At 33.2% G+C, this 18,217-nt stretch overlaps 1 protein-coding gene across 6 annotated transcripts in view; it reads left to right on the forward strand.

Moving 5' to 3' along the window:
- Positions 1 to 18,217, forward strand: part of LOC122526888 (inositol 1,4,5-trisphosphate receptor) — a 55,732-nt gene that overhangs the window by 7,852 nt on the left and 29,663 nt on the right. For all 6 annotated transcript variants that reach the window (XM_043650516.1, XM_043650518.1, XM_043650517.1 and 3 more), the window contains exon 2: positions 9,542 to 9,744. In XM_043650516.1, the coding sequence (XP_043506451.1) occupies positions 9,647 to 9,744 (98 nt within the window). In that variant the 5' untranslated portion in view covers positions 9,542 to 9,646. The remainder of the gene's footprint in view (positions 1 to 9,541; positions 9,745 to 18,217) is intronic.

Below are 18,217 nucleotides of genomic sequence, written 5' to 3' on the forward strand. Positions count from 1 at the left end.
AAAAAGGTCCAATTAAAAATTTAATCAATTATTCCTACCCATACGTAAACTAAACTGGTGTTGATGTCTTGAATGGACAATAACATGTGGGTTTTCTTCGTCCCAATTATGATTATTATGTAAATTGAATGTATCATTCCTGGTAAAACTAGCTTACTAGAGTTTGCTCTGTTTATAAAATTGATTATATCTCATAAACGAAGACAGATAGGACATTTATTTATATGACTTTTTTTTATTATTTTTAGGCGTACAATCGACTTCTCGAAGTGGGTCCCACAAGTTACGAAACACCCTGTATATTATAACACAAACCGAATTTAATTGGCTCGATTGATAGAGATAATAGAAATGATATTGAATTCTATATTCAATTAATGTACATTAATATACATTAAATGTATATTAAATTACATATTCAAATGGAAATCAGGAATATCGTTGGTTTATTTCAGTATTTGGCTAGTGCTACATTTTTTTTCTTTTTTTGGCTATTGAACTCTTTTAGCACTAGTAAGTATAATACATCCTTCTTGTGCTTCAAACTACTGAAATCCTTTTTTTAAACACTTTGGATTTGATTATGAATTAAATACGTTATAAAATATTATATTAAATATATAAATATGAAGACATTCTCGTCATTTTCGTCTGTTCGGTTCAGTTTGCGGACAAGTGACATCTTCGTTGCTCGTGTTAAATATACTTTTATGTTTTCCATGTTCCACATTGCATTTAGAATTACAAAAACCATATCAAACCTATAACAATAAACATGAAATAATTTCACATCTTCGTTGCTGATATTAAATATACTTTCATGTTTTCCATGTTTATATGTTTCACATTGCGTTTAGAATTATGAAAACCACATCAAACATATAGCAATGAATATAAAATGGTTTTATGCAAGAAAATGTATCCATTGCTAATAAAACATTCAACTACTACTCAAGCAATGAGGAATCAGATATACAAAGCTCTACTGTATCTCATCTTTAATTAATCTTGCTGATTTTAATTATAATTTTTATTCAAACAGATAATTTTCAATAAGATTTAATTCTCCCTGTAGGTGCATAAAATTCGATTGCAATTTCCATTTATTCTTATTCTGAGCAATAACTGTAAAATTCAAAGCAAGTCTTGCAAGTTATTCTTTTATGCCTTTTGTAGCGCATTTGTTGTTAATTCGTACGATACGTCGTATTGCATTCGGAATCAGAGGAAAAGTAAAACGGGCGAGTTTTCGAGGCGATATTTTATCTTTCGGTGCATTGGGGAAAGAAAAAAGGAAAAAAGAAAAGAGAAGGATAAAACCGATGGAGAGAAAAAAAGAACGGACGAACGTGCAGATGTTTCCTTTATTTTCTCATCGGATGTCCTAGTGATCGAACAATAATCGTCAATTGACTGGCAATGCGATCTAATGAAACCGTACTGATGCATCGGCGAGCTCTGTTGAAATCCTGAGCTCACGTTCGCAATTTGTTATCTCATGTCTTTGTCGTTCGTTTTTCTGTCTTGTATATATACACACTATACAGCGTACAGCGTTTACAATGGAAACAGTAAACCAGTAGATGATATTAAAAACTGTATCTTGTTAATCTTGGAGATAAAAAAAGTCCAGATTATAGATAGACATTGACAGAGAAATAGAAAGTTCTCTTTTCAAACGTAATCGCAAAATCTAAATAATCACTTAATTATTAAAATATTCAGAATTATATCCTGCATTGATGAACAGCCGATAGAGTAGAGTATTAATCATAACAATCGCGCAGGAACAATCTCATTAATGTCACGATTTAAAATACAATTTCAAATGCAAGTATTAAATTCCAAGTTTCCTTCGATGCCGAAGAAATACGACGAACGGGGGGGATTATGGTTCACGGTTCAATGCGAAAATTTTTAATTAACGTCATCGAGACTGCATTTTATCGACGTTTCACTCGTGACGGGACATAATGTAAATTCAATATCGCTTCGTCTGTGAAAGAGGAGAGAAAAAAGTCAGGAGAGAAAGAAAGAAAGAAAAAAAAAAAAGAAACGTAAGAATGGCTCGTGAATGTTATACGTATTTCGAATATCGCGCAGTATTTCTCGTTGCTGCTCGTTAAATTCTATTAATCCTGTTTGATTATTCGCGGATCATCCTTGATCGTGTATCGCTCGCGATTTCTTATAGCTCGGTGAATTAAGAATATTCATTGTACACCATTAAACGCAATACTCTACGATCATTTCGAGCACGGACAGCACGTATGGATTCGTGGACCATGTTCTTTTTTTCTTTTTAAACGAAATGCTCGTTTGAATGACCCACGAGTAATTTATCAGTCGATCATTTCTATACAGAACACTGTCCTCGCACGAGAACATTGCGAAATTCTATTAAACGATTAATTCTATTATTAAATGGCGGAGCAAAATTGTACGAAATAATATGCCCGCGAATATCCTGCTTCAGAAGAATAAATTTAGAAAGAATTATAAGAATACTATATATACTATTGTAGGAATCCCGGCTCGAGATCCCAATTTGTAGGAATTTTGTTAAAGGATAGTTGTTCATTTAAGGTTAAGTAAAAGAAAATTTGTTTAACGATGATTATAAATGACGTTTTACATTATTTTCTTAATTGCTAAACTCGCTAAGTTCGCAACTCTCAATTCACTCTCTTCTCTCTTTCACTCGCTCGCTCACTCTGCTCTCTCTGACGTCTCGACACTCACTGTTCTTTTTCATCTCTGCACAAAATTCGTCATTCATACACACATACACACATACACACATAGTGTCTTAAACGCTAGGCCTGGAGGGTTAGCCATAAACAATCTCAAGTCCCAGGCCTAACTTTCTCTACTGTTTATGCTACACCACTTGGGACATCTGCAATCGTCAGGCACTGGAGCAAATTCTGGGCCCTTTCCCACACTATATACTATAGATTAATTTCAATAGTATATAATAATCCATAATATATAATTTCACTGATCACTGGGTGTTGCGTTCTGATTCTTGGCTTCCAACTATGTAGTTTCGTTAACGCAAGTTTTTCACCACTTGCGCTGGTAACTGATTGCGGACCATAACGAGTGACCAAATCGTCAATAATCCGTTGCTTTCTTTTCGAACTCGTCGTTATGATATCACTGGATAGAAATTATTGAGAAGTAATGAATTTATTTTCTGTTCTGTCTGTGTTTTGTTTTATTTAAATATACTTAAAGCTGAGAAAATATTACAATTTTGGAAACAAAAAACATTCTCGACGTGGCACGCAAGAGGTTAAACGGTGCTCTCGCGCCAGCTTAGCGGATCGTTGAAAGTACTCTTTAGAGATTAACTGTTGGATCGCAGAGAATTGTTTAATTCGGCGGTACTACCGGTCTCGTACAAACACCGTGAATAAATAAAAATCGCGGTGGTTAAATGGAACACGATTTGTGTTGTAGAAGTTTGTACAAAGTTGCGTTAGGATGGCTAATGTGACGAGCCGTAGGAGACGAGTGAAAATAGGACTGGTTTTAGAGAGAAATGTTAATACACGACCTGGTTCGCAATGAATTAACGGCAGCTCGTTGAATTTTCATTAATTTAAACAGCTTTCTGTACTTTTAATTAAATTTGTAGACTGGTTACAGCTGCACGGTGTCCTGCTTTTATGTATCTATTTAACATCTATTTCTATTGCCTATTTATGCCGTAGTGTGTCGGTTAAAGTTTGTGCGATATTAATGGTTTAAACAGAGAAGGACAATATGAGGTGAATAAAGAATAAATACGAAATCTAACTCGTTTACTTAAAACTCGTTTAATTAAAATTTCACGCGACTTCGTTAATTTTCAATTTTATATTTATAGAAGAGTATTTGAAGGTTCTCGTATACTCTTATACTTTGAATAAAGTACTGTGCAAGTCGGACGTTTGAAATTGAACGAAGAAAATAAAAGAACGATTCAATAATGAAATAAGAGATAGAAGATCTTAGCTATGAAGAGCAAAATAAAGTAAATTTTAGTATCTTTTTATCGATAAGCGTTTAGATCGTGATCGACGATCGTTCGAGATAAAAATTAAAGACACCTCTGTGACTCATTGTGGCCAACGATCTCCCCGGTTTTTCTATGAATAAACACTGGCAATAGAGTCATTTGACTGCGTTGCAAGTAAGTTCGACGATATATAGACAGTAGGAGAAAGTAGAGTACGCTTGCATATTGGTATCGCAGAATAGTTTAAACACAGTTGAATACAGTCTGTTCGGTAATAGGAAACTGTGACGCACTCTCCGAAGCAATTGAGAGACTAATTAGCCGAGCGAATCGTAACTCTGGAGACAAAAGACGGTAGTCGAAGTTTTCAGAAATTTGAAGCTAAACGTTAATTCGAATAGACAAAGCCTCCCGATCGTTCAAACATTCAGACGTCAAATCGAAATGGGAAATTTTCAAATTCGCGAAAGTTTCATCATCTACTCTTCCTCCATTGTTGAGACTCTGAAATTTTTCACCTGGAAAGTAACAAACTGAAGTTTCTAAATTTCTAAAGTTCCTAGCCTAATTCAGACACTCTCAATTTGAACTCTGACAATTTTTTTAAACGACCAGTCCGACGACCAAACAGTTAAGAATTTATCTTCTCAAAGCAAAGTGTGCATCAACGATACCAAAATTAATTCTATTTAGAAAACACGAAAACCAGCTTTTCACGCAAGAACGATCTTCTCGCGCGTATGTCGTGTAATAACACCGATCAAATCAAATCATAATAGCCTCCGGTGCATGTCTTCGTGTGGCAAAGTAGTCACGCTGGTGCTTCGAAACGATTTAATTGCTCGACGATGCAGCTAGAAATTGCCGGATGAATTTGTGCTCAGTGATAGAAATCTGCCGCACAATAAACGCCGAACGATCATTCTGTTCAATTGACACGTTTGTCAATGCCTTATATTTTATACATATATGTATGTAAAATCGATTGCCTGTTCGTATTAAATGATCGAACCAAGAGAAAATGAAACCGCTAAGGTTTCGTGCTTGAGAAGCTTAAAATTAATGCGTCGTAAGAGGGATGAGCGACTGTAATCCACGTTGAATCATCGTGGGGAAAGTGGTGAAATTCGACGAATTTATTCATCTTTTAAAAATGAAACAAGACGGTGGAACGGTTTGTAAATGTACACTTGCAAGTTACTCTTCTGTTTGTCTTACTTTCTTCATCTGTTTACCATTCAACTCCAACTGGAGCAAAGTGGTTTTGCATCGTGATTCTTTTTTGCTTTTTTTTTTTTTTATTACGACGTTAATGTAAATCTTCTTGGGATTAAACACTCCGTTTTTTCCATTCTTCCATTTTTCAAAACCGAAGATCAACTGGTTTGTCTCTTGAACGAAGATTTTCTAGGGTCCATAACTAATAAGTCGTTTCCTTCAAATTGAATAAACATTGCCATCTACTGACACTAATTTAAATAAAGTAAAATTTTGTACAGTATCAAAAAACGATATTATTTACCCCTAGTATCATCGTTCGTTGAATTGTTTGAAATCCTGTTTTATCTAGGTTCTATTTCTGTTTAAATTACAATTTACATAAATATCCCTAGTTTGGTTACGATTCACACTGAGATAAAAATATCTTTAAATGGATGAAAAGTCTACAGTTTTCTTTTTTTAGTAGCTCGTACAGTTTAGAATGTATCAGCTCGATTTGTTATTCGTAATTGGTCAATCAAAGGATATTTAAATCTCCTGATTGAAGAGATTTACCGGTCAATCCTTTCGGTAAAATCGCAGAGTCAATCGGAGTCGTCGAATGTTTCGTTCCGTGCAACAGCAATCTTTTTATGAGTTAATTGACAGATGAAGACCTTTTCTCTTCGTTTTCTCCTCTTAAATTCGCTGGCGAGAGGCGATCGAAGAGATTCCCCGGGGCGGAACTATCTTTGATCAAGATGTCTTCGAGGCGAGAAAAGAATACTGTGGTTATGGCTGAAAATAAACTGACCTTCAACCTTAAACTCGGGTGTAAACAGCGACGATAGATGTGGGCTCAGTTTTGCAGAAGAAATCGATGATAATGTTCCAATGGCGGAAAAATATGGCACGGGGGAACAGTTTGCATAGTTTCGCGCGGAGATTTAACGAGGTACATAGTTGAACGTGATCGAACGATCGTCGAAAGTTAGATGTGGCAGAGATGTTTGCCAACTCACGTTATGAGACGGGGGAACTACGATGTTCGATCGAGCCTTCCCACATTAGGGAACTTTGAGAAATAATTTTAACGCTACGATTCATCAAACAGTTACAGCCAATTGGGGTTCAGTTAGGTTTAGTTAAAATTCGAAGACCTATTTTTTTTATAAATGTATAAGATTTGTAATCAGTTAGGGTTTAGTTAGGTTCAGTTAAAATTTGAAGACCTAATTTTTTTATAAATGTATAAGATTTGTAATCAGTTAGGATTAGTTAAAATTCGAAGATCTAATTTTTTTATAAATGTACAAGGTTTCTAATCAGTTAGAATTCAGTTAGGTTTAGTTAAAATTCGGAGACCTAATTTTTTTATAAATGTACAAGATTTGTAATCAGTTAGGGTTCAGTTAGGTTTAGTTTGAAGATCTAATTTTTTTATAAATATATAAGAGTTGTAGTCAGTAGAATTCAATTAGGTTTAGTTAAAATTTGAAGACTTAATTTTTTTTATAAACATGTAAGATTTGTAATCAATTAGGATTAGTTAAAATTCGGAGACCTAATTTTTTTATAAATGTACAAGATTTGTAATCAGTTAGGGTTCAGTTAGGTTTAGTTTGAAGATCTAATTTTTTTATAAATATATAAGAGTTGTAGTCAGTAGAATTCAATTAGGTTTAGTTAAAATTTGAAGACTTAATTTTTTTTATAAACATGTAAGATTTGTAATCAATTAGGATTAGTTAAAATTCGGAGACCTAATTTTTTTATAAATGTACAAGATTTGTAATCAGTTAGGGTTCAGTTAGGTTTAGTTTGAAGATCTAATTTTTTTATAAATATATAAGAGTTGTAGTCAGTAGAATTCAATTAGGTTTAGTTAAAATTTAAAGACCTAATTTTTTTTTATAAACATATAAGATTTGTAATCAATTAGGATTAGTTAAAATTCGAAGATGTAATTGTTTTATAAATGTATAAGGTTTGTAATCAGTTAAGATTCAATTAGGTTTAGTTAAAATTTGAAGACCTAATTTTTTTTATAAATGTACAAGATTTGTAATCAGTCAGGATTCATTTTAAATTTAGTTAAAATTTTTTACAAGTTCATGAGATTTATAATCACAAATTCGTAAGGTTCTCCGTTCGAGGAAATAAGAAAGTAGGGAAAAGGTTACGAAGATATCTGTCGACTTTAAATTTCCAAACGTAATATTCTAGATTTTAAAGTTTGTCTGTTTTGAATATTAGATGATATGTTCTAAATTAAGTTTGTTATTTTACGCTAATTTACGATACGCTAGTTATCTTTTGAATCTTTGTAAAAACAATGTTTTTACTAAAACTTTTTAGTTTTAAGGAAGTTCTAAATAATAGCCCTAAATAAGTTAATTCCAATTGTCTTTGATTACCGCGAACCTCTATTTTTCGCTCGAAGAGAAGGTTCAAAGAGCGAGCTCAGTCCAAGGATAGGAAACACAGGGCGAATCAATTTCCTTCGTATCGTTTTCGGGATGGATTCAGTTGGACAGGAGAAAGATGGCAATTTCCAACGCGAAATCCACTTTAATCTGACCTATTTCACAACGATCGTGCGATACGTCGAAAACGACCGGAAGGAGGCAAAAATCTCAGCTGGAATTACCTCGGATCCCAGAATGTATAATGGTGGTTAAAAATATACAAATTGCACAGGTTCAGCAAGGCAGGTTTAATCCGGCTCGTTTGCTCAATTGGGAAACGCGATTTATTCAGTTTATCCTGATATTATTCCGGTTTTCATCCTGTTTATAAAATCGTTTTACGGCCGGTCGATAAAGAATTTAATGTGGCGTTTTTATATCGGTCAGAAATCTTTTCCATCAATTTTTGATTTTTATGACGAAAAGAAAGAAATGTTTTCATCTTTCTATAGCTGATTCCACGCGAATAAATGGAATAAAGGTTGACAGTAATTTTACGAGAAGCGTCCGTATATTTTTTGCAATAGCGAAAACAAAAAAAATCTGATTTCTATGATAATCAATTTACGAGGAGTTTATTTGGGATAAAGTAAGGATTTTATGAGGTGTTACTTTAAATGTTACAATCCCGTTTCAACAATGTCGCAGCAATTTTCAATTAAATTCAGCCCCATAATTACAATTTATGGGTTTGAATTTAAATTTTTATGAGACTTGAAATTCAAATTGGAAGCAGAATGAATCGAATTGAATTGGCGAATTAACATATTATGCATAACGGGGAAGTTATTAACATATTATACCGGCCCGCTTCTTCTTAGATCTTCCAATACAGAATCTACATTGCAGATGATTCATATCCAGACGTGACCATTTCTGCGATTAGCAGAATTACGTTACACATATTTTGCAAAATATCCTATTTCTGAAATCACGTCTCAGAGAATAGTCCTGTTAAACTATGAACCAATCTGCATTCCTTCTGTTCGCCAACTTTGCAGCCGCGAACGTCACATATATGTATATATATATATATGTATCTATTCAAAACAATCAGACATTTACGACTCCGTGTCCAAATTCAAAGACCAGTCATACGAAATTTTCCCTCACACACTGCGGCGGGCAAAGAAATGTTTAAAATCGTCTATGCAATATTGGCCTATAGCAATATGTAACGTAAACAAAAATTAATAATTTATTCGTTGTCGAATGTAAATATAATTATTTCAAGAATATAATATCTATCTTTGTACACATCAGCTGCTTAATTAATTAAAAATCACCTATAATTTCTTCTTAAAAAAATATTATAAAATTATATTATTGTATTATATTTAATTATTATTAATATTATATTATATAAAATTAATAATATTTTATATTATATTATATAAAATTAATTATATTTTATATTATATTATATAAAATTGTATTATATATTATACTATATTATATAAAATTAATAATATTTTATATTATATTATATAAAATTGTATTATATTTTATACTATATTATATAAAATTAATAATATTTTATATTATATTATATAAAATTGTATTATATTTTATATTATATTATATAAACTTGTATTATATTTTATATTATATTATATAAAATTATATTATAAAATTAATAATATAAAATTATAGATAACTTCGCGAGCCCGCCACTAGAAACGGCGATGCAACAAACACACAAACGTGTAACTACGCGACTCCCATTGGAATGAAAAAAAAAAAAAAATCCAACCGTCTCCTTGCAACCCTTAAATCTTAAACCCTTTATTATTCGACGTTGAATGAACGAGAAACAGCCTTGGTCCGTCATCTACGAGAAGTAACGATCGTTTCTCTACTCCTGCAGGTGTAGCCATGAATAATTCACTCGGCTAAAAAGTTGAGTTTCTCCGACTCTGAGGCAGCGCGAGAGAAAGGGAGGTGCGAGCGATTCGAAGACAACAGCATCAAAATGGGCGAGATCCTCGGCTCGGCGAGTTTCCTTCACCTGGGCGACATAGTCAGCCTATACGCCGAAGGGAGCGTATCCGGCTTTCTTTCCACCCTCGGGTAAGCTGAATATTCATTGAATTGTTCCGACTAATTAGCATAGCGTCCCTCCAAAGCGTCGACGCTTCGTTATTTCGTGATAAAGAAATAAGCGTGCCCTCCTTTTTCCACTCTCTCTTTCTCTCTCTTTCTCTCTTTCTCTCTCTTCTCTTCATTTTCTTTTTTCTTTTTTTCTTTTCTCTTTTTGGAAAAGGAAGTTGCTCGACGTTGGCACGATGCTTCCAGAGGACCTGCGAGCGATCTGCCGAATAATTAATAACTCTCGGAAGAGTCCCGAGAGTCTCTGTTTGACTTGCGTCAGTCGGAAACGGGAGAGCACGGCTAGAGTTTCGAATTTTTCATTCGGGGTCGGGTCGTGTCGCGAAACGGCAGAAGATCTTCTAGATTTTTAGCGTGTTGTCCGTGTTTCGTGAAAACGGCTGAGTTTCGACGAAAGAGAGCAGTATAATTTTTACTCTGCTGGAAATTATGATTATTTTATTACTCTGCTGAAAATTATGATTATTTTATTACGTAGGAACGACGTTGTAGAAAGTAGGTCGAGGCTAACTTTTTCTTTTTTTTTTTTCTGAAAAATTGATTGAAATGTATGGAGGATTCTATCTAGGAATCTTTGGACATCTATAGAAGAGAAGATGAAAGGAAAAGAAAGGAGTCCTTTGTCCGGAGCCAGCTGGATTCGTCGACGTAGCTTTGCTCAGCAGATCGTGCTTTTGATACTTGTTTGAGATACTTGGATTTAGAGCAGATTCTCCTGTTGGTAATTAGTTGGGAACATGTCGCATTCTAAATGCCTCGAAATTGCAATCACTTTAAATAAAAGATACGACCTCCTTAATTTTTCTGTTAGCAAAGTCGCGCATGGTTATATGATAGTATATCGAAGCATCTCTTGGGATAATCTTATTGTTGAGCAATTTTTGCCCAAAGTTTTACAGTTTACAGTTTTCTAATTGCTCGATTAACGAGGTCTTTACGATAGTAAGTGAGCGTACCTCGTTGAAGCGCGGCAAACGATTAGAAAATGCTAGGAATTCATTTATTTATTTAAATTAATATTTAATTTATTATAATTAAGTTTATTTAAATTTATTATATTAATTTATTTAAATTACATTTATATAAATTTATTTAAATTTGACAAGGAGCAGATAGTTTATAAAAGTAAATTACACATAGTTAATACATAGTTAATAAAAGTAATTTATTAATTTTTCTGTTAGCAAAGTCGCGCATGGTCGAGTTTATATGATAGTATATCGAAGCATCCCTTGGGATAATCTTATTGTTGAGCAATTTTTGCCCAAAGTTTTACAGTTTACAGTTTTCTAATTGCTCGATTAACGAGGTCTTTACGATAGTAAGTGAGCGTATCTCGTTAAAGCACGGCAAACGATTAGAATTTCTAGTCACAACATTATACAAACAACTCTATAGTTTCACTATAACCACAAATATTTAAAACTAAGATCAATAAATTTCTTCGCGCTGACAAGAAATCCTAAATCCTGTAACCCTTTGCCCGAACATCGTGCATTGAAAGCGAAAAAAATATATTCAGAAAAATATATTCAGTGTGTTTGCTCGGATAATGTTCATATTTCATTTACTTTCTTGATAAAAGTCGTATTGACCCTGGCCGTTACGTAATAAACATCTTACCAACCAGGAGATTAAATTTCTTCAGATAGTTTATCAAACCGAGTACGTGATGTATTTTGTTAACGTTCTTCAGACACAAATCATACTCGAGGGAACGAGTTACTCGCGTCAACGTGTCCTCATCTACTTGCCGCACTGGTGTTTCCATTTTACGCTCAATAATCCATTTCCCCATTCCCGTCTTCGCCTGGAAGGAAACGGGACCAGGCTATTTCAATAATCTTAATGCACACGCAATATTCTGAAATCTTTTCTACGATTATCTCTCGGGATGATTAGATATTCCGAGGCAAATATTGGTATCTCCTCCTTTGAGATCTCTCGACACGGTGAAACGTTTCATCGTTTCATATGCATTAGTTATTAGACTTTGTGCACTGAATCTGTTTTTTCTTTTTTTTTGACGAATAGAAAATGCTAAAAATTCATTTAGTTATTTAAATTAATATACATTTATTTATTTAAATTAATATTCATTTATTTATTTAAATTAATATTTAATTTGTTATAATTAAGTTTATTTAAATTTGTTACATTACATGATATTACATTTATTATATTACATTATTAAAATTTATTTAAATTACATTTATATAAATTTATTTAAATTTGACAGGGAACAGATAGTTTATAAAAGTAAATTATACATAGTTAATACATAGTTAATAAAAGTAAATTGTATATAGTTTATAAAAGTAAATTTGCCTATTTTTAAGAGGTGATAATTTTTTTACTATTTATTAGTAAAATCGTACATCTATTAATAAAGCTGTTCATCTACTTCAACGCTATTTTTATTGTTTTTTCAGTAATCGGAATACATACAAACACAAAGATGAAACATTTTCATTATTAAAAGAGCGTAATATTACAAACATTTAAATTCTTACATTCTTGAATATACAAATACAGTCAAATAATACAGTCAATAATTTACATTTACATTGGAATAAATATTGAAATTCCCTCTTTCACGATCAGAATCAAGATTTTATTGGGACCCTGAGTTTTACCGATGGTAGTGAATCAGTTTGGAGAATAAAATGTCAGAAACTACCGAGCACAAGCACTATATCTTTCAGGAGACTTTCTGCTCTTCAAGAGTACCTGTGCTTTTCAACAACGTTGCCTGGGCCCATAACCTGATAGTTTTAATAAATTCACGGTTATGGTGTTCACAATGTAGAACAGAAAGCCTCCTAATGCTCAGTAGTTTCTGACATTTTACTCTCCAAACTAATTCACACCACCAACAGATTTCACAACTCGTAAATTGACTCGTATCGGAAATGAAAATAATATTATTCGACGAACGCAACGTTGATTCTTAATGGGTTAAGGAAAATCCTGTTACCTATCTGTTTACCGGTAGACTATTTTACTCCGTGTTGTGTGCGTTTCCCCGATAATGGCTTGAAGATGCACATTAACGTCAATAGGCAGGGATACCCTTTGAAAAGTCTGCGCAGCATGTCGGGCACACGATAGACGGGGTCGATCACAAAGAGATCGCCTTATTACCTGCCCGTATCGACTCAATCCTATCTTTGTGCCGGCACGATGCATCACCGCGCGGATAATACACGCGAGCAAAGAATAGCACGTGTTCTCCCTTCGGTCGAAGGGGGAGAAATTTATTCGACGGTGGCAGCCGTGGCATTTATTTGCAAACCGATTAAATAACTTGCCTGCCTCCGGTACGTCGTCGAGAATTGTTTTGACAATCAAGTGTCGCTGGGCACTTTCAGAGATTTGGCGAGTGAAATGAGCGGGAAAGAAAACTTATCGTTGATCCGTACTACTACCTTTAATCCCTTGCGCTGGAATGACGCGCGTCGACAATCTTTTTGTCCCAAATTGCAACATTTTCTCAGTTTTAAGTATACTTAAATTAAGTATAATTAATATAATTTATAATAATAATAATAATTTTAATTATTATATAATTAATATAATTAATTAAATATTATTATATTTATATAATATAATTGATATTAAATATTATTATATTTATTATTATATTTATTATAATTATAATTGTAATAATTTTAATTATATTATTATATAATATAATTATTATATTATAATAATCATAATAATAATTATTATTATATAGTAATAATAATTTTAATTAATAATATAATTATTATTTATTACAATTATAATTATTACAATTACAATTATATATATATTAATAATATATTATATATATTAATAATATATTATATATTTTATTACAATTATAATTTTAATTATATCATTATATAATATAATTACTATTATATTTATAATAATAATAATAATTTTAATTAATAATATAATTACTATTATATTTATAATTATAATAATAATTTTAATTATATTATTATATAATATAATTATTATTATATTTATTATAATTATAATTATTTTAAGTATATTTAAATGTAACCCAGGCAAAACAAATGATAAGTATGTTACTTCTTAATAATTTCTATCCAGTGATGTTATACGAGCTCGAGAAGAAGAAGAAAGCGACGAATTATTGTATACGGTTCGGTCACTCGTTATGGTCCGCGAACCAGTTGCCAGCGCAAGTAAAGAATCCGAAGTCGTTTGATCGAAGAAGCATTTAATTGGTTAATTGGGTTAAAAAGAATCGAAGAATCGAGCTTGTATAGTGGAACAAATTATCAAACGTTCGTTTTGAAAACGGGACCAAGTGCTGCGACGTTGGAGAGTTCTCGTTTCGAAGTTCGAGAGTGGTACGAAGAGCGAGGAGAGAAAACTTTCGAGGAAGTAAAGTAAAGACCATGTTGAATATTAAAGTCTAAAAAATGAAAGAACATTTGGGAATATTTGATCGGTTGATTCGAACGGAGTATCTAGAATTTTAATTTTACATCACGTTTAAATAAAATTTGGTCTCTGGCTAACGTCTGATCGATTGATTAAATCGACGACTATGGCGGCGGCACTTGGTAATTTCGTGGATCGGTATTAATCCGTAATATGTGTTTTCTTTTCGATTGAGTCTTGTTCGAGCGTAGAATTACATGCGCAAACACACCTGTCGTTTTCGGAACCGATCTCCGACCAGCGAAAATTGCGTATAATCACGTTGCTTCGATTAGCGGCGCGACATGAATAAAAATAGACGTATTTCGGGGACCTGACGTGTCGCGAAATCCTTCAAAGGAGAGTTCGAACTTCTTTCACTGCATTGTCAAAGTAATATCAAACTAATTGTTTAAACTTTGCTGCAGAAATGCTTATTTATTCGAACGAAATTTCGGTTGGCCTTGTGTCTCTTATTTCACTTACGATTATCATTCGATTCAATTGTTTCCCTTACTTCAACAATTTTACGAGGTTTGGAAAATATTGAACCAACAGCGCTGTACTACGTTTGAAACCGTAAACCATGGAATTTTTTTTCTATTTGTTCCAGGGAAAAACTTCTTCAATATCACGAAGTCTGAGCACATTACAAAGTTAATGGCTAACCGTGTTAAACTAACCTTTCATTTAATATCACGAAATCATTTTTTTTTGTTCAGGAAGTGTTCATTATTTCAACACACTTCAACTGTCTCTGCACAAGTTACTTACGTAATACATGCGCGAATGAAATTCTCCCATAAATGGCGGTTTTCTCAAATTGGAGAATGTTGAATTTTTATTTAGTTACATCTTCGTTAGTTAGGGGGAAAGCGGTGAAATCGTACACGCGAGAAAAACGAGGAAACACACTTGGCCAGTAGCAAGATGCGGGAGATGTCGTGTTCCGGCGGTTTGAGAGATTGCTTGACATTTCTCATCTCGAAAGCCGGTTGTATTTTTAGATGAATTTCAAGTGAACGTCAAACGTTAGATTCTTCACGTTTAACAAGGTGTAAGAGGAAAGGATCGCGAGGAAAAAATTTAGTTTAAACATTTTTCTCTAGAAAAATGAAGAGGAGACGAACGAGAAAAATAACATATATATATATATATATATATATATATATATATATATATATATATATATCGCAAAACTTGTTCGATAGCTGTTTCTGTTGGCAAATGATTTTGACACGTTCTGCTCCAAGAGCGATTAATCGCCAAGTCCCATTTAGACTTGCCTGCCACTCGAAAAACGGGTCAGGAACACTTCGCCCACTCCAGTGGCATTCACCGGCGTGAACGGCCACTTAAATAAGATCCCGGCGATCGAATCCCGCGAATCTGGTTTTGCGTACGAGGATTCGGAGTCTACGGCTAGGCCCCTGCACTTGGTGTTGTTATCTCGCTTTTGTAGCGTTAGCCGAAAGATAAAGCGCTTTCAACTAAGCGCTTAAGACAAAGAGTGTATATGTGTATGACTTATGGCAATGGCACGCGAGACGTTTTAGAACGTCTTTACTACGTTTCAATTATTTTAATTGACATGTTTGGGTACAAAATTTTGCTATAAATGAGTCAGAAGTGGATATAAATCGTTCCTGAACCGTCTTGAACGTGAAGAAGAATAGTTTGTCGTTACGAAGCTATAAGAATATATTATTTTGAACCTAAAAGAAATTAGTTTATTATATTATTTACTGTGTTTTAAGTTCGTTAAGAAGAATCGTTCAAACAGTAAATAGTACGTTGAGAGTCCTCGATTAATAATTTCTCAAAGATGGAAGAAGACAGCGTCCGAATTTTACAATATTTCATTCAACGAAAACGTCACTAAATTGTTTTGTTGTAATGTCAAAATATCGTATATAACCGTGCGAGATAAACTAGCATTGCAACATTTCATATTTGTGTACATTTATCGTTGATATTATAGTCACATCCATCAATTCACTTTGAATTCATTCAATAAAATACATTAATGGAAAACATTACGTTAATAAAATAAATAATCTCAAAATTGCATCTTATTCTTGATTTCTTTGTTCTTGATTATTTTTTTTAATATATATCCATTAATTATCAGACTCGATATTCCATTATTCGGGAAGTACTTACGCGATACAATCTCACAGCAATAATTCGCGGAAATTCATAAAGCGTACAATCGTGATCGTTACATACCATGAAATAGAAAATATCGAATGTTTATTAAAATGTAGATGTGGATAGCTTTATTTATAAAAAAAAATTGGAGCTGATTTTAGAAACTTCGAAAAAAAAAAGAGTTGGTGAAAAATGCTGGTACTGAAGCTAAAGTTTATTAGAAAATTAAATCATGCTGTATCAGACGAAAAAAGTGTATCAGAAATATGTAATTTGATTCTGCACGTGATGAAAATCGAATAATTTTTAAAGAGAGGGCACAGGCTATCTATGATGATTGTATGCACTTGTATCGTGCTGTTGTTCTAATTTATGCCAACATATAGAGATAACAGGGAGATGTAATTTGTGCGTTGGTCGTCAAACTAAATCTCCGGCCCGGTGAATGGTACTAGCCCGGTGTATCTACTAATTCCTGTTCTCTGCCAGCAACCTGATTGCACGGGCACTTGTCATTCACTATAACAGTGCACTCGATGCATTCGATGTACCAACTCGCGATGTAATTGAAAGGGATGTGATTAATGTTTGAATTTATGCGTTTATCTATCTATCAGCGTCGAAGCTTCTAAAATTTTAAGTCAATTTGGACACTACACGATCTGTTACGTTACCAAATTTTCGATCTATTACTAAAGTTTCAGAAGAATCAATACGAAATTGCGAATTTGGAAAGTCTTCTTACTGGAAATAGAAAGTGAAATATCTACAACAATCTTAACTTGCAACAAGAATCATTAGCTAATAAATAAATTGATGGAACAACTGAACTTGCATTTTTCAGATAACAAAACGTGTCTCTCGTAAAATTTGTCACTTTAACTGACATTGATAGTTAATAATTTATCGTGCAACGAAAGCTCATTGCCAGATAAGTTCCGCGATGCTTATCAACTTAAAGCAATATCAGTGTTCGATCGTCACGATTTATTATTATTTTTTTCTCTCTCTCGAGATCTTTTCAAGCGTATCGTACGACGAGTGCGCAATCGTTTTGCGTCAATGCTTAATTAACCGCACTTGATTAGATTGCCGCAGCGATATTCAACTTCTTAATCTCTCTCTTTCGTCGAGTACGAGTCTCGCTTCTGTAACGTTCAACCCCCTTAACCACTTGCGCTGGCAATTGATTGCGGACCATAACGAGCGACCAAAACCGTATACAGTAATTCGTCTTCTTTTTTTAAACTCGTAGGTATATCACTGAATAGAAATTGCTAAGAAATAAATAAATTTATTATTTGTTTTGCCTGGGTTATATTTAAAATTGAGAAAATATTGCAATTTTGGGTCAAATATTCTCGACGCCAATCACTTGCGCTGACAACTGATTGCGGACCATAACGAGTGACCAAAACCGTATGCAATAATTCGTCTTCTTTTTTTAAACTTGTAGGTATATCACTGAATAGAAATTGCTAAGAAATTTATTATTTGTTTTGCCTAGGTTATATTTAAAACTGAGAAAATATTGCAATTTTGGGCCAAATATTCTTGACGCTAATCACTTGCGCTGGCAACTGATTGCGGACCATAACGAGTGACCAAAACCGTATACAGTAATTCGTCTTCTTTTTTGAACTTATCGCTATATCACTGGATAGAAATTGCTAAGAAGTAATAAGTTTATTATTTTGCCTGGGTTATATTTAAAACTGAGAAAATATTGCAATTTTGGGCCAAATATTCTCGACGCCAATCACTTGCGCTGGCAACTGATTGCGGACCATAACGAGTGACCAAAACCGTATACAACAATTCGTCGCTTTCTTTTTGAACTCGT

This window comes from Frieseomelitta varia, unplaced genomic scaffold (assembly GCF_011392965.1).
Source record: "Frieseomelitta varia isolate USP_RPSP 00005682 unplaced genomic scaffold, Fvar_1.2 scaffold_201, whole genome shotgun sequence".
Classification (NCBI taxonomy): Eukaryota; Metazoa; Arthropoda; class Insecta; order Hymenoptera; family Apidae; genus Frieseomelitta; species Frieseomelitta varia.